The following is a 24,377-nucleotide window of genomic DNA, read 5'->3' as shown; positions in this document are numbered from 1 at the left end:
TTAAATTGTTTGTTTAAGAGTAAACCATTTGTAAACAGTATTTGAAGCTCTATAGAGGGTGGGTAAAAAACAATTCTCATCTCATCTTCCCATCCACTTTTCTGTATGAGGGTCACAGTGGCAGCAGGCCAAGCAGGTCAGCCCAGACTTCTCTGTCCCCAGCTACTGATTCCAGCTGCTCCTGTGGAATTTCCAGGCATTCCCAAAACAGCCAGGAGATACAATTCCTCAAGCATGTCCTGTGTCAAGTGGGGCAAGCCAGGAATAACTCATTCTTCTGACATGGCCAAACCACCTCAACTGGCTCTTCTCAATCCAGAAGAACGTAACTCGGAGGTTCGTCCAAATCACCAAGCTTCTCTCCCTATCACAGAATGTCAGCCCAGCTACCCGGCGAAAAAATCTAATTTCTGCCACATGTACTTGAAATCTCATTTTTTTAGGGCAGGGATGTAGATCAACTGGTAAACCAAGAGATATGTCTTAAGACTGAGCTCCTGCTTTACCACCAGAGACTGATACAGCGCCTGCAGAGCAGCCACTGGCACTCCAATATGCATGTCAATTTCATGTTCTCTTTTTCTATCACTGGTGAACAAGATCCTGAGATACTGATGAACTCCTCCACTAAGAGCATTTGTTTCCCACTCACCTGGAGTGAGCAATCTACTCTTTTCCAAGCAACAACCATGATCTCAGACCAGTGGCATCACTAGGGTTTGCGTCACATGATCTCAGACCAGTGGCATCACTAGGGTTTGCGTCACCCAGTGTCGTAACCAAGGCTGGATTAAGACCGCTCCAGGCCTGCTGGGTAACTTGATGAATAGAGCTCCTTAATAAACAGTTGATTAAAATTTAATCAATACAATGATCCATGTAATGCAGAGCAGTAATTCCCACTATTAGTAGTGTGTGAACAAACAATTCTTTCATCAGGTTCCCCTTTGGTGATGTCAGACTGTTGACACTTGATCATTTCATCAAGCAGGAAGTGTGTACACCTTGGTTATTTAAGCCCCAAACACTGCACAAAAAGTTTAGTAACAATCATTTGGATATCTCCCAATGTGGTCACCACCCCAGATTTGGAGGTTCTGATCCTCATCATTGCCACTTCACACTTGGTAGTGAATCGCTCAAGTACAGTATGTTCCAAAGGTCACAGTCAGATGAGGCAAAGAGAACAATGTCATCTACATAAAATATTGATGCTACCCCTAGCCTCCCCATCTGGACACCTTCACATTCTCAACTGCACCTTGATATCCTGTCCATGAAAACTACAAAGAGACATGGTAACAATACAAAGCCTTGATGGAGTCCAACACCTACCTGGATTAATAAATCAAGCATTTTACTCAGTGGTATGTCAAAATTGCCTGTTGTGGCATGCGGCTGAGGGTGGAGACCAGCCAGGAGGACCGGAGAAGGGCTGGTGCCTCCTCCCGACCGTGAGGGGGCGACAGCCCTGATTTTGTTGGTGGCCTCGGGTAGGGGGCTTGGAAGCCCAACTCTGTAGTGCTGGGGGGAAGAAGACTGGGGACACACGGAGGGCTTCCGGGTGCGCAGCCGACACTTACGTCACACGGGGGCGTGTCCGCGGAGGAATGGAACCCATCTGGGGTGTTATAAAAGGGGCCGCCTCCCAACAGTCGAGAGCGGAAGTCGGGTGGAAGAGGACGGAGCTGGAGAGAGGACTGGAGGCGGCCAGAAGAAAGGCACTAGTGACTGTGTGAGAGGCATGGACTTTTGGGGAATCGGTGCTGGAGGCACTGGGTTTGTGCACTGGACATTGTAAATATTGTAAATAGTTGTGTGTGAATAAATGTGTGTTGGGCGAACAAACGATGTCCGTTTGTCTGTGTCCGGGGCCAGTTCCACACTGCAAAATGAATGCTACGGTTTATTAGAGAACCACAGTGGACAACTTGATAGGAAAGGTTTTTGGACTTTCAAACACGATAAACATCTAATGCACAGAGCCAGGCTGACCGTCTAGTGGCAGAATTGTAAAAAAAAAACAAAAAGGCCCTCCATGTGTACATCCAGCCATAGCCATGTATCCTTCTGGCACCTTGCAACTGAGCAGCAGTAAAGTGAAGAACTTCTTCAGTGTCTGCATAGCACATTCGGTAGAGACCATTAGCCTTGAGAATCCTTCACAGATACCACTTGGCCAGTGTGATGCCCCATAAGGCAAGAGTCACTACAGTGCTTTCATAACCCATTCACAATTCAAAAAATATCCTTTCAAGTTGTCTTCTCTCCATTAGGCTCTTTGTTTACAACAACATACGCAGCAGGGCTATTCAGAGCACAAGTGTATGCATTAACTAAATTGAGGGTACATTTTAAATAAAATGTGTGCACAAATTGATAATCATTCCCATGATTTCTTTTTCTACCCATGTTGTGTTTGGTGCTCCAGAGTAGTAGGATGTGTGTTATGAAAGAATAAATTGACTTGAAGAGTCTGTGCTTCAGTCCTAAAGAAGCAAGTTACAATCAGGTAGGAAAGTAAGTACATGTAGAAAGATGCTTAGTATTAGTTACATAGAGTAAAATCTGCAAAAGACTGCACTGGATACAAGATTTAATATTATGTGTAAAAGCATTCCAGAATACAGTATAAGATAGGATATTAACCTTAAACATTAATACTGATTCTGCAAGCACTTAATAGACAGACTAGATACATTTGTTAAAAACGACTGAAAGTGTCTTTAAAAGAGCAAGAAAACTAGCTTTAGAAGATCTTATTTGGCTGGCAGGTTTATAAGGGATAAAGCAGCTTAGTCAAGTATTATGTGGTGTGCAGATGAAGGGATTTGTAAGTAAGTAGCATGGTGCTGAAGACATTTTAGAAAACAGAGGTAAACCAGTACCAAGTAAGGGGAACTGAAGGAGATGAAAAACTGTCTCAGCAGACAGACTAGCCACAGTAAACCACATTAAACTATTTAAATTTATACACATATTGCTCTCAGTGCCCTCCTACAACTCTCCCAAAGCTTCAAGTGTTTCCTTAACCTATTAGGTGGGTATAATTGTTCTTTAAGCACTGTAAATAATAAATGGGCTGTAGCCAATGGCTTAGCCATACCTTCTGTTACAATATGCTGTATGTCTGTGGCTGCACCCTAACTCATTTTCATAATCCTCAGTTCACCCTCCCTGTACAAACACTGGACTGATGAGAAGAAAAAATCATCACCTAGACTTCTTTGGCATTATCAGTTATAGCAAGAACTACTGAACACTAAAATAAACCTTCACAAATCATAACTCATTTTTAAATATATAATACAGGTATATAAACAGATCCACATATTCCTGAATATCATTTTATTATAATTTTTTTTGTTCTGGACTATTAAATTTGCATCATTTTTTTCAGATATGTACTCACCACACCAGTGCAGGTTATACTGAGTTTTCAGAAGTAAAGCTCGCAGGGGTCCCCAACTCCGGTCCTGGAAGGCCCCAGTGGCTGCAGGTTTTCATTCTAACCTTTTTCTTAATTAGTACAATGCATTGTATAATCGACAATGTTGGTCATGTTTTGGTTCATTTCGTATCTTATTATTGTTTGGCTGCTAATTGTGGAAAAAAACAATTAAGGCATCTGAGTCTTTTAATTCAAAAGAAGTTAATTAGCAGAAGAAACAGGTGGTGAAAGTTAATGGACTTAACACTAGAGTTCAAATTGTTGCAGTGTAATGAAAATAAAATCTTGTATGTAAATAAAAATCAAGTAATAACTGAAAAGTTGGGAGTGCATATGTATTCATTCCCTTTGCTATGAAGCCCCTAAATATGATCTGGTCCAACCATTTAACTTCAGAAGTCACATAATTAGTTGATTAGAGTCCACCTGTGTGCAGTCAAAGTGTCACATGATCTGTCACATGATGTCTGTATAAGTACACCTGTTCTAAACGGTTCTTGATTCTGCAACAAAGCAACAGGAAGATCAAGGAGCTGTCCAAGCAGGTCAGAGACAAAGTTGCAGAGAACTACAGATGAAGGTTGGCTCCTAACATAACATCCCAAACTTTGAATATCCCAAATAGTACCATTAACTCCAATTGAACAAATTGGAAAGAATATGGCATCACTACAAACCTGACAGGAGAAGGCCACCCACCAAAACTCACAGAATGGGCAAGGAGAGCATTCATTAGAGATTCAACAAAGACACCAAGGATAACACTGTAGGAGCTCCACATTGGAGATGGGAGTATGTGTCCACTTTAAGACAGACATTCCAAAGGATAAGGCATTATGGAAGAGTTGCCAGAAAAAATTACTTTAAGAAATAGATAAGAAAACATGTTTGGAGTTTGTCCAGCAGCATGTGGCAGACTCCCCAAACACATGGAAGAAGGTTCTCTTGTCAGATGAGACTAAAATTGAACATTTTGGCCATCATGGGAAACACCATGTGTGGAGCAAACCCAACACTTCTCATCACCCCGAGAGCACCATTCCCACAATGAAGCAAGGTGGTGGCAGTATGGTAGCAGTGGGAAAAGTAAAACTAGTCAGGACTGAAAGAAAGATGTATGAAACTAATTATAGGGCAATTCTTGAAGAAAACCTGTTTGAGTCTACTAGTTCACCTTCCAGGTGGATAATGAATGACCCTAAACATGTTGCTAAATCTACAGTGGAGTGCTTTAAAGGGAAACATTTCAATGTCTTGGAAGGGGCTCATCAAAGCCCAGACCCCAATCCAACGGAGAGTCTGTGGCATTACTTGAAGACTGCCGGACACCAATACAACCCATCTGACATGAAGGAGATGGAGTGTGGCCTTGAGGCACAGGCAGAAATCTCAGTTGAGAGATGTGCGAAGCTGCTAGAGACATTTACCAAGAGACTGGCAGCTTGGATTGCAGCAAAAGGGAGCTCTACAAAGCAATGACTTTGGGGGTGAATACTTGCACACACTCAGGGTTTCTGTTTTTTTCCTAATTATTGCTTGTGTCACAATAAAAAATATTTTGCACCTTCAAAGTGGTAGGCATGTTGTGTAAATCAAATGGAGCCAGCCCCCACTAATATCCATTTTCATTTCTGGTTGTAATGCAACAAAGCAGGACAAACACCGAGGAGGTTGAATGCTTTTGCAAAGAACTATAATTTTTTTTTGTTTGTGAGTTTCTCTGTATTTTTGGTCATGTTGTCTATATTTGAGTATTTTATTTAGTTGAGGTACTGTGTCATTTCATATCCTTATTTTATGGTGGATTACATTTTTAAGAAGGCATCGCAAAACCCACTTAATCCACTTCATGGTTGCAGGGGGTAGAAGCAGCACTAGGTAAGGCAACAGGCACTCGCCAGGGACTCTTATGCACATAGACACACACACACTCAGACTATGCTGGAATTCTGAGTTAACTTAACCTGCATGTTTTGGGGTATTTGCAAAGAAAGCCAGAGCATCTAGAGGAAAACCCACGCAAAACATAGGGAGAGGGTGCAAATTCTACAATGAGAACAAATAGGTATGAAGTTCAAACCCAGGACTCTGGATTTGCAAATCAGCAATGCTAAACACTGCACCATTCTATTATAATTTAATGTATATTTTAATTTCAGTGATCAATTGTTCAGTATTGTAATGTCCATCCAGATTCTGATTCAACATGATGTTTTTAGGGCTTGGGTGCAGGGTTGGGTTATTTTCAGTGGCTAATAACAAAAAAAGAGAGATTTCATGTTTCTTGTTAACATATTCAGTTAATGTGTTTAATAAAATGTTTCTTGCAAATGATATATGTTAATCTTTAATTTCTGCTGTTAGATAGATAGATAGATAGATAGATAGATAGATACTTTATTAATCCCAAGGGGAAATTCACATAATCCAGCAGCAGTATACTGATACAAAGAAACAATATTAAATTAAATAGTAATAAAAATGAAAAAAATTAAAATAAAATAATAAAATAAAAAAAATGTTAGTTTTTCTTTTTGAAAAAAAAAAAGGCCAGGTTTCTGACCAGCTATGTGAGATTACTAAAGAATTGTAAAATACTAATAAATAATACTTTAGATTATAAAGCATTTACAGATACAGTAACTGGGATATACCATATGGAACAGTGAAAAAACAGATTTAGATCAATATGCTAAAAAGATGGTGTTGGAGGCCAAAATATGAAGTTTTGAATTATTATTATGAGACTCTGACCATTTTACATGTTGCGTCAGAGCTCCAAACATCCAAATAGGGAAACAGTGGTACTGTACCATAATGTTGTACAGTGCAGTCGTGGTCTCACAGATCTTGGGCAGCACTTTAATTCACTGCTTGAGTGTCCTGTGTATGAATTCTGCTCTTTCTTCCAAGTCAGGTAGTTTCTTCCTATACTCTGAGGCCAATCTAAGCTGTCTCAGTGTAACAGACTGCAACAGACTAGTGTCCTGTCCAAGGTTAGCTCCTGCCTTGTGCACGACTCCTGGGTAGGTTCAAGTTCTGGGTGACAGTTAAGCAGGTTCAGATAATCGGTGCACTGGATAATTATTCAATGCAGAATTTGTAAAATGTAAAGGACTGGTGCTTATTATAGCTGTATTAGACACCTAAGAACAGGAAGAGTAGAAAGGGTCACTATTGTAACTAAAAAAGGAAAACATTAACTTTGCTTCATATGATGCATAATAAATGTTTTCCATAAATGCATCATGTAAAATATTTGCTTTTATACTTAAAAGGAAAGTTCATCAGTACATACCAATTTAAGGAGTAACATTGATTACAGCAGAAAACTGTGTAGCTTCTTACTGTAAATAATTTTTAATTATTACAATTGTACAATTTCAATAAAAAAGCTGTATGCACAATATTTATAATGGACTTAACTGATTCCATGCTTTGTTGATATACTTCAATGCACTGAATTCAATTAAACATATCAAATTATTACAAAATTAAAATTATTAAACTCACATCTCACAAGTGTGTGCACCTTAAGTGAGTTGTAGCTGGAGTCCTATTCAAAATATTTATTTTACTGTGATGTGCAGAGACTTCAAAACTGATCTTTCTAAAATGATTATTGAAACACTTCCTCAGAATAACCTTTATCTGGCCATTTAACACCTTCATTAATACACTTGCTTTCCATCTATTTCAGAAACATTGTCTGGTACTTACTAGGTGATCAGCAGAGCTCTTGTGCTAATCATTTCATGACTGTAGAACCAAATCTGGGTATTTTCAAGTATACAGTAGCTCCTAAATACCAACAAAGGGCTGGATGGAAATAAAGAAGAGAAATGGGAGTCACAAAGAGCAGACAGCATGATGTGCAGCAAGATTTAGGTTGCATTATTAATGCTACCATTTTCTCTAATATAAAACCCATTGCATACTGGATGTAAATCTAATACACATTTAGAGACAGAAGCCCAACCTATAAATGGTGTGACGGATAGCCAGGACCATTACCCAGCCAGAACGCTGGCTGAATGGAATTACAGAGGGAGAGTGTCCTCCTCGAGACACTAGAGGGCAGACCCCCTGGGTGGCTACTGCACCACGGGTCCACGCATGGCATGCCAGAAGTTGTAGTTTGGAGCAACCCTGTTGAGCTCCATGTGTGCTGCCAGGGGGTGCTGCAGCTACATTTGAAGCCGCTGGGGCACCACTTCTGCCACACCCACTGCAGCCAGAAGAGGGTCAAGAAATAACTGGGGCACTTCTGGGTCCACTATAAAAGGAGCCGCTTCACCATCAGTCAGCAAGTCAGAACCAGGAGGTGGAGGACATCGCTTGCAAGGAGGAGTGGAGGTGACAGAGGAAGAAAGAGAAAGAAGAAAGGACTGTGTGGCATTTGATGCTTTGTACTCTGTTGTGTAGTGGAGAGCAAAAGAAAAACGCTTTCCCACTTAAATAAAAGTGTGCTGTCTGGAATCCTTGTATCTCAGTCTGTCTGTGTCAGGGGTTAGGGTGCGTTATGTCCCCTGGTGGTCCACAAAGGATAGAGAAGATTACCAAGCAATGTGTAGTAGTCTCAGCAAAATTTTCTTTAAAAACATGTATGCCACATGCAAAATAGGAATAGTTTGAATGAATTACCAAGTTCTCTTTTTGTAAATTGTGCCAGCATTCAGCGAAGTGGACAGAAATGAATATACGAAAGAATCACATAGTCAGTAGGTCAAGAATGTTGCATGCAAGCCATTTTCTGGTCTTATGCTAGGAGAAACTGATTTTGTTTCCATTTGCAACAAAGCAACACTGAAATAAAAAACAAAGAAACATTTAGCTGTCAGAACCTTGTTGTATTATGAACATTTCCAATGGCTAGCTGTCTAGTAAAAATGTACATTCTCTTTGAATTAGCACAATAATGCAACATTTTAGATTCTCTAGGAAATTTTTGCGCTTCTGAAGCTGGACTTTCACTTATTAGGTTACACTGACCTCATCTGGTAAGACAAAAATATTTACACATACACATAAGTATTTGATTTTCCAGTCAAATGGACAGGTTCTGCACCAGATGGGTAGTTTGTAAATTATATCTGTAATAAAGGTTTTCCTCAAAAATAGGTGGGTAATTGGAAAAGAATTTGTTTATCTTGGATTTAAGTAATACGGTCATATTCTAGTGGTTCATATGTAACATGCAAAGTTCAAAACTTTTATTATTTATATTATTATGTCAGTAACTAACAGTGCAAAAAAAAATTCTGAATGAAGACCAATCTAAATCAATCTGTAATTCCCTAAAACTGAAGAGTCAGCAAATTAGACTGATTTAAAAGATTCCCCCATGGGCCCCATAATATTTTATATTACAATGAAAATAGGTGTCTTCCAGGAAAAATATTTAAGTGTTTACTTTTAATTTACTGGAGATGAAAATTTTATTTGGAATGTTATGTTTGAGAAGAACAAATGTATGAATACATAGGTATTAATATTTTTCTCTTCTTTACCTCAATAGGATGATTCTCATTTTCATGTCGTTTATAAAACTGCTAGTCTGGATTTTCCCCTTAATGACCCAATATTTGGTAAGATACTGGCAAGCAGACACTTGTTTTAAATGTATTCATCATATTGTTTAAATGTCTACCATAATGTTTCTTTTTTATACAAAAAATTTGTCAATTAAAAATAATTTTTAGATACAAGTAAGTTATGTTTATATGTTATACGTTTGTTATAAACTCAATATAATGTTGATAAAACTTTGAGAGAGTGTCAAAGAGTATCCCCAAGATGTTCAACAAATGTTCTACAATGCAATAAAGTTCTGAATAATTTCTGAGTCCACTGTACATATTGAGGATATATTGACTGGGGCACGCTTATGTTTTTCTTACAATGTATTAATGTGGACTTTGTTTAAGCCACATAACATAAGCATTGGTAACTTTTGAGTTTTGCTTATGTAAACATTTCATTTATCTCTTTCAGAGCTTTACATTAAAAAGCACAAGTACTGTACATCATATGTTCAAAGATGTGAGTTGTGAATAAGAAGTGGTTTAAGTTATCTTTTATAAATAATAAAGAAATGTCTTATCTCCATTCTCTTTAGATAATATTCAAGGAAATAAAGTAAATGAGAAGAAATCTCCCATCAAAATATCAAATATACGGAAAAAGAGACAAGTAGGTATTATATTCTTGGTATTCAATAGTAGTTAAGGAACTATGGCATTACAAAGCCTTCTCAGTATAAGTTGTTTATGTAAAGCAAATTAAAATCAACTATGTAGATCTCTTTGTTGGTTAAAAGAAAAAAGTAACCTAAACTAAAACCTCATATCTTACTACAATATATCAGTTCCTTAATATATTCATAGAAATTACTTCTGTATGCTATTATTATACATATATCGTAGGTCTCTGTATTAGATTAAGCAAGTTAAAAAATTGTTAAGGGGAACAGACATTTTGTAAAATACCAAACAACACTGATTTGGCTTATATATTGATTTTATAACGTCAATCAGACTTTGCTTCTAAAAATCACACGATAGAAAGTATTGACAAACACAAGTAGAAAATGAAGAAAGTACGCAGAAGGACATTTATGAGCCCAGAATTAGGGTGAAACACGTTTAGCATACTCTTTGCATTATTTGACAGTAAAACAATTCAACCATATATATATATATATATATGAATATGATATGCTTCTTGCAACTGAGAGGGCATGGCGAATGTTTGCTGACTGGTAGACCAACCACAGGTGTTACCTGGTAGGTGACCACCCAGATAATCAGACTGGGATTCAGATTTATGGATATAATACTCCGATCTACACCCTATCAATAAGCGAACCAGCTGCCATGGCACAACATCTGAAGCTTTGCCTCAGTAGATGACATCCGAGGCTTGATCGCCGCCAGGGAAAGCAAAGGTGTGTGCACACCTGATGAGCCCCAATTAAGGTAAAACATGTATTATTTGACAGGTACTCTATAGTATGACTATGGTCTGCTTCTCACAAGCGTTACCTGGGAGGTGACCACCAAATAATCAGATTGCAATTCAGACCTATGGATATATACAGTTTATTATATATGTTTTCTTTATGTACTTTTCAAATAGTGTTGCAAAACTTTGTTATGTTAAACATAACAGTCTATAAATATAGCAAGCTTATGGGAGTTGATGGAAGAAGAGTGGAAGCAGTGTTTGATTTTACACAGATCTCTTAGGAAAGAGAGAAAAAAAGGCTTTAAACTTTGTGGAATCAGTAGCACCTCCTTGTGCAGTAGAAGACCCAATGACCGCTTGCAATTCCTCCAAATTTTTGTAGGTAAGGCAAATTATTGCATATAGCACATCCTTACAGCCTCTCTACTCACCTTGAATAAGATTAAGAACTCTATAGACAGTCTGAAATTATTATTATTTTTAAATAAAACACACTATTGAGAGTTCCACATAATCGGGGTAAAGGTAATGTTTAAACCAACTAGTAAAGTAAACAAAGTCTAGCTGCTTTTCTGAACCAGCCTTTACAGTATGTCTCCGTCTAAAAGGTAAGTTAGCTCTTTCATTTCACTGTTAAACCCAATTCAACTACCACTTTATTCAATTATTTGTACATGCTGACATATAGGTTTTACTATATTTTTTATTTTTAGATCACAAACCCAGTTCCTTTAAAAAAATTCATACAACAATGCTTCTTACAACATGTAACTATTCAGGTAACAGAGCATTACAGTACATTTAAACTCAGAAGGCTCTAAAATCAAGTATACCTTTAAAAACCATCTAGTCTAATGTCACTAACTTTGTGTGTATGTGTTCTAAGTTCCTTAATATCCCCAGAATTGAAAACTGTTATTCCAGTTCAGTCAAGATTTCATATATGTAAGTTAAAGAAGACCCACGGTAAAAATTGTTTCCAAAAAATGAGTCTTTCTCAAAAAATACTGCTGTAACTAGTCAGATAATAATGAAATATTAAAGATTTGTCATTATTTTGTTCATATAATTCCAATCAGTTCAAGTCCGTTTATTTTAGTATATCAACTTAACTGAGTGCTGGTGCAGAGTGCTATAAAAAGTTCACAGCTACTCATTACGTCAATTACACATTAAGACACAGATTAGATTTAAGCACACAGTAAACCAAAACAGCTCCAAAGTGACAGACATAAATGGAACTTTAAAATATCTGTTAAATAACATTATCGTTGAACTATGCCCAGCAGACAATGGAGAAGAGGAAAATCAAAACTCCAGTCAGCAGCATCCCTGGAGAAAATAAATAGGGGAACCATTGGTCAGTTATAACAAAGACAAAACATAACGTCAGACACAGTTACACTCCTGGAGACCAAGCTAACTGGCTGCCTAGCCCCTGCTGGGCAAAAACCCCTTATAAATCATTTATTGCGATAGTCAGAAATGTCAAATATGTGACTGTTCTAATGACTGCATGAGTTTTCTTTGGGTGCTCTGGTTTTTCCCACGTCCAAAAATTGTATGTGTAAGTGAGGCCTTTGATGGACCACTAACCCCACTACGATTGCTTACTGGTTTACTAGCCTGTGTTCAGTTTACCCAGAATTAAACACACAGGTTTGATAAAGGATGGATGGATGATTGTGATGACAATGAGTGTCAAAGAGCCAATTTGACACGCATGCTGGAAACTGTCAAAACTCACTTAGCTTAATCAATCTAAAACCTTTCTTATGTATGTGGTTTTGAGAATTGAAGCTATAAAACAATAAAACTGCCTCATACTGAATCATTACACATATTTCTACCAGTGTACTCTCTATTTTAAATAAAAAACTGCATATTCATCCCCAAATACAACGCACAAAACAGAATACAGGTATTCCTTACTAGTTCAAGCAGTGTTTAGAATAAGCAGGTTATGAAAGTGGAAGGATAGATGGATTCAATTACTGTATGTATGCTGTGTTTTCATCCAAAATTTAGAAAACATACCTGATGAAGAGTTTACTATAGAATATTTTCTTGTCTGTGGTGGGCTGGCGTCCTGCCCGGGGTTTGTTTCCTGCCTTGCACCCTGTGTTGGCTGGGATTGGCTACAGCAGACCCCTGTGACCCTGTAGTTAGGATATAGCAGGTTGGATAATGGATGGATGGATATTTTCTTGTGTTCATAAAGTCTAGTACAGGAAAAAAAAATATCTTCATCATCCAGACCTTCTATAACCTCACATATGAGTAATACTGGAGGCACTGCTGACATTTTTCCCATTTGTTAGTAGCTGTAAATTAAGTAAATAATTAAGGTTTTACAGGCTGCCAACATTATACCTGGACTTTGTGAAGTTTGAAGTTATATGATCACAAGAGTCTTTTTCTTCTTCCAATGTAGGCTTCACGCATTCCACACAGTGTTGAAATAGAGAAGAAATATGTGGAGCTCATGATTGTAAATGATCATCTGATGGTAAGTTTGTGCCACACAGGCTGATATTTGAAATTGCCAGGTCTCTGTTGCGTGGTTGTCATTGCCTAGATTAAAAAAGTTAATGTTTCTATAAGCCTTGTAATGATGAGCACCAGAGTGACCTGAACGACATTCTGTATTTATATCCATATTATTGAAAAATAACTATTTTTAAATGTTAAAAGAAAACTGAATGAGGAAAGTAGGGTCGAATATCATTGAAGGAAACTGTTTTGAATAAGGATGATATGTTGAAGGTCTTGAACTCCTCCTGTATTGTGTCTAATAGGTCGTTGCTTTTCATTCAAAGGCATTGGTGGAACTGGAGAAGGCATTGCAGATATTGCAAGCAAATGTAAAGATGTTTCCAACAGGTTTAAATAGTTGACACTTGTATGATTCATTCATTCCTTGATCGTGGTTTTCTTCTTCATGAAATCCTCCTTATAACAGATTCATTACATGTATATGAATGTTTGCAATCATTTCATTTGATTTTAGCTGACAAAAACATGCTTTATGTTTTGCAGTTTAAAAAACACCGCCTGTCCGTTGGTCATACGAATAACTATGCAAAATCTGTGGTGAATATGGCAGATATAGTAAGTATTAGCAAAAGCATCAGTGTGTATACTATATATTGACTTTAGAGAAGCTTTTAGTTCGTCTTCCAATCAAGTTAGTGTCCTGAACATATCTACACTATATGATCAGAGTGAGAATACTTAACACTATTTAAAACGCTGAAATTACCATTTTTGAAACCTTCAAACCTTAAATTGATTATATTTTTGAATGTTATGCATTAAATTTAATTGACAAACAATATTAGACTGAGTTGCCCTGTCTAATTAAAACTTTTTCTTTTATTTGACTGGTGTTATATATAAAGCTTTTATTATTCAGCTAAATTCTTTTTCTTTCTTGACAGTTTTTTGTATTTTGTGTTGAGTGAAGAAATATTAACATTTTTTAAATGCACTCTGTATTTTGTTTGTACCCATGATTCTGATATTTAGATAATAATCATAATCTTTTTATGGATTCATCCCTGTCTTGCTAGTCATCCAAATGACATTGCGCCCAAGTTCCAGCCTTTATCTTATGGGTTGTCAGTCGCTCCATGAAGATTGTTTGAGCTTAGCCTGATTATACTTACTGTATTTGCCAGTGAACAATCTTCAAGGCCTGAGAGTACATGTGGGTCCTTTAAGCACTGTGCTGGGGTACTGGAACAAGTGAGACTCCAACCTGGCCATGGAAGACGGCACCAATTGTTTATTCTTGCACAGATATTTGAGGGGTTGTGGAAGTTTGTTAGTCCTTTGCTATGTGGACCTGAAAAATGCCCGTTATAGTGTATCACGTGGTATCTGGTAGAGGGTACTACAATAGTGTAGATTCTGTGGCTGTGGTAAGTTGCAGTTTGATCACTGTATGTGCACTGTGAGAGTTATACTGCATACCTGTCATTCAGCCCATTTAATATGAGCATTGAGCTCCACCAAGGGGGCAGCGTGTCTTTTCTCCTGTTTATGGGTGCCAAGGTATAAACATAGCAGACCAAAAGGTAACTAGGCTGCAACGACAAAGAGTTTAAAAAATTAGCAATTTATGAAATAAACCAAAATGCCTAAGCTCAATACTTAAAACAAGAATCAAAGTCAAAGGGTAGTACATGTACCAGTCCAGCTTCTAAGAGGATTTTACACTAGCTAATATGAAGTGCATTTGCAATACAGAATCCAAAACCATGGATAAGTTCAAAAGCAAGTCATCATCTCAAATAGGGACAACCCAATGACATCACATTTCACAGCTTCAGGCTGTCACATGAGCAAAAGGTCTATGTAGTGATGGAAAGCGTAATTTGGCACTTGTCTTAACATATGGTTCCTGCGCAAGGTTGCTGTCACTCTTCATGACAGGATGAGAAGCCTAAAAATTTGGGAGTACCATTGAGTATAATTGCTGCTACTCTTGAACCCAACTTAGATAGTCTGAGCATGTAATTGGGGTGCCTCGGGAGGGATTTGAACCCAATAAGTCCAATTGGAAAGTCCCAGGGGCAAACTTAGGAAACACTGAAACAATATCTCTTTACTGGTCGGAGAAAATCTGGGAATTACCCAGCATGAACTGTCCAGCTGGGCATGTTGCCAACATGACTCTCACTAGAATTGCAACCGCGGTTCCAAAAAAGCTGGGATGCTGTGTAAAATGTAAATAAAAACAGAATGCAATGACTTGCAAATCTCATAAACCCATATTTTATTCACAATAGAACACAGAAAACATATTGCTTGTAACATTTTAAGAAAAGAAAAAGGTCATTTTAAATTTGATGGCAGCAACAATTCCATAGCTTCTACTGTATATCCCATACACATGCAATATGACTAAACAGCTGGCCCTAATACTGTAAATCATTATCTGTACATTGACATAAATACTGACAATAATGTTTCTTATTTTGGGCAACAGTTACAGAGTACGATACCACACATCAGTCTCTTTTCAATGGTACACTTCACGTGCGAAGTTGCGTAAAGTTGTAGGTGGTGTATACTATAATCCTGTTGAAGGTAAAGTTTCCATTTTGAAAGAACTGGTATCAATATTCCACCCACTATAATATACAGTATATAGTAAGTAAGTTTTAATGAAGTATTTCTGTTACTGGAGCAATCTGGACTTTCATTTGTAGCTCCTAGCTGTTGGAACAAGCTGCCTTCTTCCATTTTAATTGATGACACATCAATGTATTTAGGAAGCACTGTAAGACTTTCTTGTTCTGTACATTTCTGTTTAGCTGATAATGGCTCTGATAGGTTCTTGTAGCCAAGGAAGTATAACTGTCTTGTATTTTGGTTTGAGCTCTTCACTTGTGATGATCAATTTTGTAACCTTGTCCTGTAACACTTTTTCCTACACAGTCCCCCGACTGATGTTTATTCAATTATGTAGACCTCTTTTGTAAGTCGCTTTGGATAATAGTGTCTACTAAACCCATTAATGTAAATGAACATGTTCACAGGAGAGAGAAAGATAGAACAGTTTTAAAACTTAAGAATGATGTTTTGGCCTTATTCCATATATAACACATTACTAATTGCCATTGTTTATGTTTTTATGTTCTATTTAAAAGATTTTTAAAGAACAGTTAAACACAAGAATCGTTTTAGTTGCAATGGAAACCTGGGCGACTGACAACAAATTTAACATAGATGAGAACCCCCTGATCACACTGCGGGAATTCATGAAGTACAGAAGGGACTTCATTAAAGAAAAGTGTGATTCTGTTCATCTATTCTCGTAAGTAATGGCCAAAGCTTCCCATTAAATGTTTTTATCATGTCCACCCCCATTCTCTTATGAAACAGTCCTTTGGTGACTTAAATGTTCTTCCTTTTTAAAATACTCAATTAATAAATTGTTTAGTATGTTATCTATAACAATAACAATTCTGGAGTGTGTGAAATAATAAACATACAGTATAAGGTAAAATAATATAATGTAAAATATTCTACTATTCTAAAGTCAAACAGGTAGATGCAGAATATGACTTTGCTTCCAGTTTTTCCAGAATGAATTAAGAATTTTTGCAAAACCCATACTCCTTTAGTAAAGGAAGATAACAGCCATGGTTCCTATTTAGTTAAAACCTACTGACATTGTTCACAAATAGAAGTCAAAATATATAGATTAACAACACTTTATCTTATAATAAAAGGTGTTTGAAAACAGAATTAGATAAGAAAGGCACTGAGTAAATTATCTAGCTTAGTTACACAGTATGTTGATGCTGTAAACACAATTAAGCAATACATTACTTTGCCCACTATGAGAGATGTTTAACAGCATTTTTGATGTGCCATAGTTTTTTTTTCTTCAAATATTATAATTTTCTACTATACAATACAATACAGTTTATTTTTGTATAGCCCAAAATCACACAGGAAGTGCCGCAATGGGCTTTAACAGGCGCTGCCTTTTGACAGCCCCCCAGCCTTGACTCTCTGAGAAGACAAGGAAAAACTCCCAATAAAACCTTGTAGGGAAAAATGGAAGAAACCTCGGGAAAGGCAGTTCAAAGAGAGACCCCTTTCCAGGTAGGTTGGGCGTGCAGTGGTTGTCAAAAGTAGGGGGTCAATACAATACAATATACAGAACAGAACAATTCCTTAATACAGCATAATAATAAAAATTTTAGAAGTACGGTTTAACAGTAGATGATATGACATAATTAGGTTTGGATATTTTTAGAGTCCTGGAGACCTCATCCATCTAGCTGCCTCCCCATTTGGCCATGCCACGGCTGAAACGTTGCTCCGATGAAAGGACCCCTCTTTCCCATGATTCCTGTGATCCTCCACTAGAACTGTACTAGAACTGTATATACTGTATACTTGCTCCCAACCCGTCAGTGCCGCTTTACAGTTTTATTTTGAAATCCTCAAGACATAATTGTTCTGAAACAAATTAAGCTACTTCTCCATATATCCTTCTGCTATGTGTCTGTCTGTTATTTTCATCCTCCGATATTAACATGTTAAATAAATCTTAACAGAGAAAGTTATTCTTTCTTTTTCATTATGTTTAAGTGTTGATGTATTTGGCAATGTCAAAACAAAAATACATGATAAATATGAATTGTCTCAAATAAAATTATTGCTCAAAAATGGAAAATCAGCCACATTGCAATGAATGATTGCTTAGCTTTTTTTATATTTAAGTTAGATTATTTTTATTATAAACAACCTATTAAATTGAAGGTAATACCGTATTTTTTGCCTGATTAATTGTAGTGTTGCCTTTTCTAAGTTTATTCTTTTCATATTTCAATAATTGGCAGAGTTTAGTTTATTTTACTGTGTAATTTAGCAAAGAGGTGTACCTATAGATAGCTTTTTAATTAATTTTGAACTCACTTTATAGAATTATGTTACATATTTCTTTACTAAAAGTGTGTATTTTTAAGAAGGTACCTGAGGGTGAATCCTCACTGCTGTTAATGTCTGAGTAAATATATTTCTAATTAGCAGAGTACTGAAGGAGAGAAGTAAGATCTAAATAATAAAAAGATTCAATGCATGAATTGACAAAAGGGCTCTTGTGCAGTGATAGCTTTAACTGGTATTGCAATATTCCAATACTCCTTAGAAAATTAATACACATACTGTTGTGTTTCTGAATATATTTGTCAAGATCTATAGTTGTACATTTTAATTAAAACCTTTCAATGTAAAAAAAATTGCCATTGAATCAAGAAACAAAGTTTCTTAGAGTTGTTTGCCAAAATTTATTGCTGGCTTAAATTCAGAATTTAATGCTTTTCAGGGACGCTAATTTGTTAGGACATTTTATAAAATAGTGATTATATGAAAAGCATTAAGTTTTATGATCCAAGAGGAAAAAGGCATTTTTCTGTGGTAGCGAACACGTCTTTTTCTGATCAGAATTAAGAGTGAGATATTGAATCCTTTCTGCTTTTTACTCTGCAGTGGAGGCCGTTTCCACAGCAGTCTGGGTGGTGCTGCATATCTTGGTGGAGTCTGTTCTTTAACAAAAGGTGGTGGAGTCAATGAGGTAGGCTGATTATTTGTTCAGTAATTAAAAATTGTCTTTAATAGTACAATGGAAATAATGGGAAAAATATCATTAATTTTCAACCATTCTGAAAACTGCTGCTCTGGCATTTTTTGTTATCATAACTTATTCTATGGTAAATAACTTAAGGTAGTAACTGTTTATCTGCAAGTTTATCTGTCATATTTCTTGTGCATTACATGCTGGATGATAGTTTTTTTATTATTTAGATTCCATTTTGTGGTGCTTCAAGCTATTTTCTATTTATTTGGACAAAATTAAATTTTGATTTTGTTATTACCGTCTTCTGTTTTCATTTTGTATTTCTTGCAGTATGGAAAAGCAGATGAAATGGCCATTACACTTGCCCAAACCTTGGGTCAAAATATTGGAATTTTTTCTGACAAGAAAAAGATGATCAGTGGTGAGTTGTTGCTAATTGTGTTTTTTATAATAAAAAAAATTACTTGGCATCTTAATCTAAGCATCTAAGCATCCCTACCCCGAGCTCGCTACGCACGCTATGCCACTCGCATTGCTTCAAACATTTAAAAGCTTATACAGCAGCTGTCCTTTTGTCTCACTACCTTGTCTCGCGGGACGTTCAAGTGTCTCCGAGAAAATCATGTCTTGTCTCCTTCCAAGCCTTCCAAGATTTTTTTTTATAATAGAGAAACATTGTATTGCATAATAATCATATGTGCAAAATGAAGATATACGGTGTTCACCACACATTTAAAAAGCTGAAGTGGAATTTGTGTAGAATTCTCAAGCAGTTCTGATATATCACAAGAAGATACTTAAGAGGCAAACTTACTGAGTACAATGTTTCACTTCTCTTTTCTTTGCTCTAATTACATTCTTTAATGTTTCAAAATAACACTACACCTTATTTTCTAACCCCCCATTTCAAATGATTGCCCAAATGAATAAGGCAAAATGAAGTAATAGAAAAAAACACAGTATTTGGTAGTACGTTTACTGCACACACCTGTTCCTTCTAGCCTGTGATCTGCTGACATCACAAAATTGTGGTTTGCTGCTTTGTAGTGCTGTGCCAGACCTTTAGCTTACACTGCTACTTGTCCAGGAGAGTTTTTAGATTTGGTCTCTTTTTCAGCTAGTGAATTATACTGAACGCTCAGTTAAGACTTGCAAGTTAACTTACCTGGTAAATCTGAAATTAGCCTTGTGTGAATATTATTGTGGATGTGTGCGCATGAGTGGACCCTGTGATAAACTGGCACCCTATCCAGGGCTTTTTCCTGTGTACTTTACTGCTGGCATGGGCTCTGGCCTACCTTGACGATGAAATGGATTAAACAGATTGGAGAATGTTATGAATTTATACTACAAATGGGATTTGCAGAGATGTCATGGTTGGTGCTGGATCTACTAGCTGATTGATGGTTAAAAAGAGTACTGTTTGACTTCTTGCACTATAATTTGTGATTTTACCAATATAAGAGCTTCTCTCAGATTGCACTGCTGCATTGTATTTAATTAGATTTGCCTTCATAACTTCATAATCAGCTCACAGCACTCTTTTCTGTTTACTACTGCTTGATTTTTCCATGGCACTCTTGCATTATTTGACTTTTTAATGGCTTTTACAGGAGCTACAATGTCTGCTGCTGCCTTCAGTTTAGCAGTGAAATTATTGACCATGTGTGAAGGACAGCCAGGTCCCATGCCCGGCAGGGTTGCCCCTGCTTCTTATGTTCCGGTGAAGTCGCCATGGGCAGTCCAATACCTCCCCCAGGACACTTGGTGGCAGCCTCGCTGGCCGACGGTGATTCCCCAACCACCCGCAGGGCTCCATGGGAGATGGAGTCCTCCACAACTTGGTTGGAGCCCGGGGTGGCCACTAGGGGGGGCTGTCTTCTTCCAACAGTCTGGCTGGATGAGTCTTCAGCCCCACCCGGAAGTGCAATTAGGACCAGGTGGTTAATCACCTGGAACGCTTCTGGGTGGGCTATAAAAGGGCCCAGCCACCACCACTCGGGGAGCCAGAGTTGGGAGGAAGGAGACGAAGCTTGAGAAGGAGTGGTGGTAAAGAAAGAGAAGTGTTGTGTATTTGTGCTTGTGCTTTGGGACTGTGTTTGGGCTGTGTGGCACAGGGAAGACGTGTCCCACAGCTGAAGAAAAATAAAAGTCTTTGTACTTTTTATACGTGCCTCCGTGTCCTTCTGTGTCGGGTCAGGCGCCTATATAGCGCCTTTGTTACACCGTGATATTTAAATTACTATTAAATCTGAAAGTGAGCAGTAGGTTCCGACTGACTTTTTAAAATATTAGAGGACCTGATGACAGGGTCCTCAAAGTAACATCTTTTTTATTAACATCATTTATATTGGAAATTGAAATAGATATGTTGAATAAAATACAATAATAGTTGGATATAGAAATATCCAAAATTTGTTGTATATTAATATATAGTAGTGATTATTAACATTGGTTCATTTGATTATTGTTTTTCTTTGTTTCCACATATTACCATTTGTAAAGCACTTTGCATTGGAAGGCTCTATATAAGTAAATGTGGTGTTGATAAATTTAAAGATTGTCTTGGTCAAACTTAGCATTTTTCTGCCTGTGATCTCTTTTGGCTTACATTGGCAATTTACCTTGGGTAATTTTTATTCTCCAGAATAAAGCACTGGTCAGTAAGTTCAGAGGCATTTATTGGTAGACAGGTACTTCAGTCCACTTTTAAGACATTCTGTTGATTCAATAATAGTTCCAGTGTTCCATGGTAGCCATTAATGCTCACCTTAAGACACTGCCTCCACCACTTTCCACAGATGAAGTGGCACATTTCAAATTGTGTGTTGTTCTCCTCATTTTAGAGGTTTATCTCTTGTTTTATTTGACTGTGAAAATTTGTTCTAGGATTAGTCTGTAATTTGGTTTCAAATTCTAAACAACCATTTCTGTTTTTGTACTGATAAAAGGTTCGCAGACTAGTGTTTCCAACTCTGACATCAGATTCTTTCCTTAAAAGTAAACTTTTATACTTTCTCCCCTGCAATATGGAAGTTGTTGATGACTTTAAAGACAGTTGTTTAAAAACGTTTTTTAGGCTACTGATCATTTTTAAGTCATTAACTGCAGCTATTTTGTACTGCTAACCACATTTTTGATGATTGCAAAGCAGACACGTGTGTGTGTGTGTGTGTGTGTGTGTGTGTATAGTCTTTTTGGTAAGCCCTAACAAAGAGAAGAACAAAGGCTAAATAAAGCACAGCCCATTAACATCATTTTATTTGTGCACAGCCAAAATGGCAACCACGTTGCAGCCATTTTTCAGTGTTTGTGCTTTCTCAAACTGTGGAACACAAGGAATGATATTATTGTGATCATTACAAGTTTATGCTATAAGACCAGTTATAACCTGAAATAAAAAGTGATATTTGTTAATGTTTTTTACTCCTATTTTCATTTCAAACCCATATTGTTTGAGTACTCAGTAGAAATCCCAGTTGAGATTTTTTTTTATCTCAGTAAATGAGCACTTTGTACCAAAGCCCACATGCAGTCACCCTACCTCTAGTTATCAGATCCCCTTACAAATATCATTCAGATCTCCCACAGCAGTCCCAGGAATCAGCCTTCATGCACACTCTTGACTTTCAGGTAAACTGCAAATGAAAAAGAAAAGTGATAAAGAATAAATACAGATTTACATGTCTGTATTTTAGGAGTAAGGGTAAAGATCAATTGATAACAGATTTCAAAATTGTAATTGTTATTATCCAAACATTAAACCTTTTTACAGATGTGCTATTAAAATTGTTGCAGAATAGGTTTAAGTGGATTGAATTTCCATGGAAGATCATTTTCAGCACTGGAAAAGATTTCATGAAATGGATAGTGCTAAAAATGGTAAAATGTATTAGTGATGTATTCTTATAACACAGTTCTGCTTGAGTTGCCAGGGTTATAAACATGCAATTTTAATGTAACATTCTCAAACTTACATAATTCATTTCATGACAGATGTCAAATGCTTTAAAATGTTTAAAACAATGGAGAGGTCATAAATGAGTTTATTAATCATTTTCACTTTACATAGGTGAATGCAGGTGTGAAGATACATGGTCTGGATGCATAATGGAAGACATTGGGTAAATTGAATCTTCAATTTCTACTTCTTAGTATTGTGTTGCTCTTGCAGTATGCTTTCCTTTATGTATTCTTCATATTATTGTTACAATTACAGCTAAATTTCACAACAGTTGTTTTGTATGGGTTAACACAGCAGTACAAGTGAAAACTTTCATGTTTTGGTACTACAATGAACTATGAATTGTACAAATCAAATATAATCAGTGTTCGTGATCACATTTAGAAAAAGTAAGTTGCAGATGTTGGTTTATTGTTCTACAATTTGCCTAATAGTTGCATTTCTTTACTCTCCTGGTGTCATTAACATCTTATTACATTATTTTTTTAGCTTTAAAAGCACTTGACCCTTGTACCTTTTCCATACAAATTATAATGACTTAAAAACTTTCAAATCTAGCATTGAGAAGGCAGGTAGTGTTATATTCACCATTGTCGTTATCATCAACATCACCGGATTAATGGCAATTTTCCAGGTTTGCCTTGGTTAGTCTGTTGCTCCCAAATCTTGTGGCCCGAGCATCCTTTGATGTGAGACCCATACTTTTAATATCCTCCAACACCAACTCCAAGCATGTCCTCCACAGTTTCCAGGTCCATCTTGGTGTAACGTTTTCCTCTTCACCCAATCATCCTCATCCTGTCACTCCACAAGCTCAAAGCATTTTGTTATAACACCTATCATTTCCAAATCAAGTCTTTCTCTTTACTCATGCTCAATGTGATCAAGACCTTAAAATTATTAAATGTAAACTGAGCCTCTACCACATTGCCTTGCTTGAAGTGTCATCATTCTTAACTTTAACATCTGCAGTTATGAGTTCACCTAAATGTATTCATTATATAAGGTCCCTTCTTATAAGTCAATACTGGTGGCTCTTAACTAAGAGTTCAAAAGACATTTTTCTTATACATCCTCTCAAACAATAAGTACAAATATTACCGAAAAGACAATTAAGGGAAATTGATCATTTTGACCCCATACTTACCTTTTGTGTTTCAAGCTAATTCAAAAAATTCATTGTCCTACATTATTGCAGCAAAATGCACAAATTTCTTCTTGTTTTATGCCTTTGCTCATCAAAGTGTCTTAAATTAACCTTGATCCTTCCTATTTTCCATGCCAGAGAATGTGAAATCCATGTGAGATTATAACTGAATATAAAATAGAATTTCAAATAGAAAGATGACTTTGAAAAAACAAGTAAAGATTTTTTAGAATTCTCCTAACTTCCATTTATTAACACAATTTTTGGTAATGTCTGTAACTGTCTTCTGCTTATGTAGAAATGGCAGGCCTATTTAAAGATTTATAGAGTACATTCACAGCATTTGTAGGTGAAATGTCTACTCTGCTTTTGTCCTACTTACATCCAAGGTCTCAGTATTGAGGAATCATTATTAAGTACTAGCTTATATCTCATACATCGTGGATACAACTTGTGGTTGCTCAGTTAGTCATCCTTTAGGGCAGCTGACTAGTCTCCCCATGCAAAATTCAGGCCTGCATGGTCAGAAAATGTCTCCATAAATACTTCCCTTGACTTATTCTAGGAAAACAAGGCTGCAGTCCTTAAAAAGAACATTATACTGTTGCCAAACTATTTCTTTGCAGTTTTGCCCAATTTACTTATTCCCTATACAATATGTCACAAGAACAACAAAACTATTACTGTTGTTTTCTGCTAAGTATTCTGCTTTTGGGACTCCTCAGATCCTGTTTGGTGCCTAAACTTT

General features: G+C 36.7%; 1 protein-coding gene across 1 annotated transcript in view; it reads left to right on the top strand.

The window, feature by feature from the left end:
* The window catches only part of adam22 (ADAM metallopeptidase domain 22), a 418,045-nt gene that overhangs the window by 270,047 nt on the left and 123,621 nt on the right, over window positions 1–24,377 (top strand). Inside the window, exons 7-14 of the mRNA XM_039737656.1 lie at window positions 8,970–9,054; window positions 9,591–9,643; window positions 12,852–12,926; window positions 13,457–13,528; window positions 16,075–16,241; window positions 18,431–18,515; window positions 18,849–18,939; window positions 22,591–22,642. Coding sequence (XP_039593590.1) covers window positions 8,970–9,054; window positions 9,591–9,643; window positions 12,852–12,926; window positions 13,457–13,528; window positions 16,075–16,241; window positions 18,431–18,515; window positions 18,849–18,939; window positions 22,591–22,642 — 680 coding nt within the window. The remainder of the gene's footprint in view (window positions 1–8,969; window positions 9,055–9,590; window positions 9,644–12,851; window positions 12,927–13,456; window positions 13,529–16,074; window positions 16,242–18,430; window positions 18,516–18,848; window positions 18,940–22,590; window positions 22,643–24,377) is intronic.

Source organism: Polypterus senegalus, chromosome 15 (genome assembly GCF_016835505.1).
Source record: "Polypterus senegalus isolate Bchr_013 chromosome 15, ASM1683550v1, whole genome shotgun sequence".
In the NCBI taxonomy this organism is placed as follows: domain Eukaryota; kingdom Metazoa; phylum Chordata; class Cladistia; order Polypteriformes; family Polypteridae; genus Polypterus; species Polypterus senegalus.
Note: the sequence above shows the minus strand (reverse complement) of the source record. Positions and strands in the feature narration are given on the sequence as shown.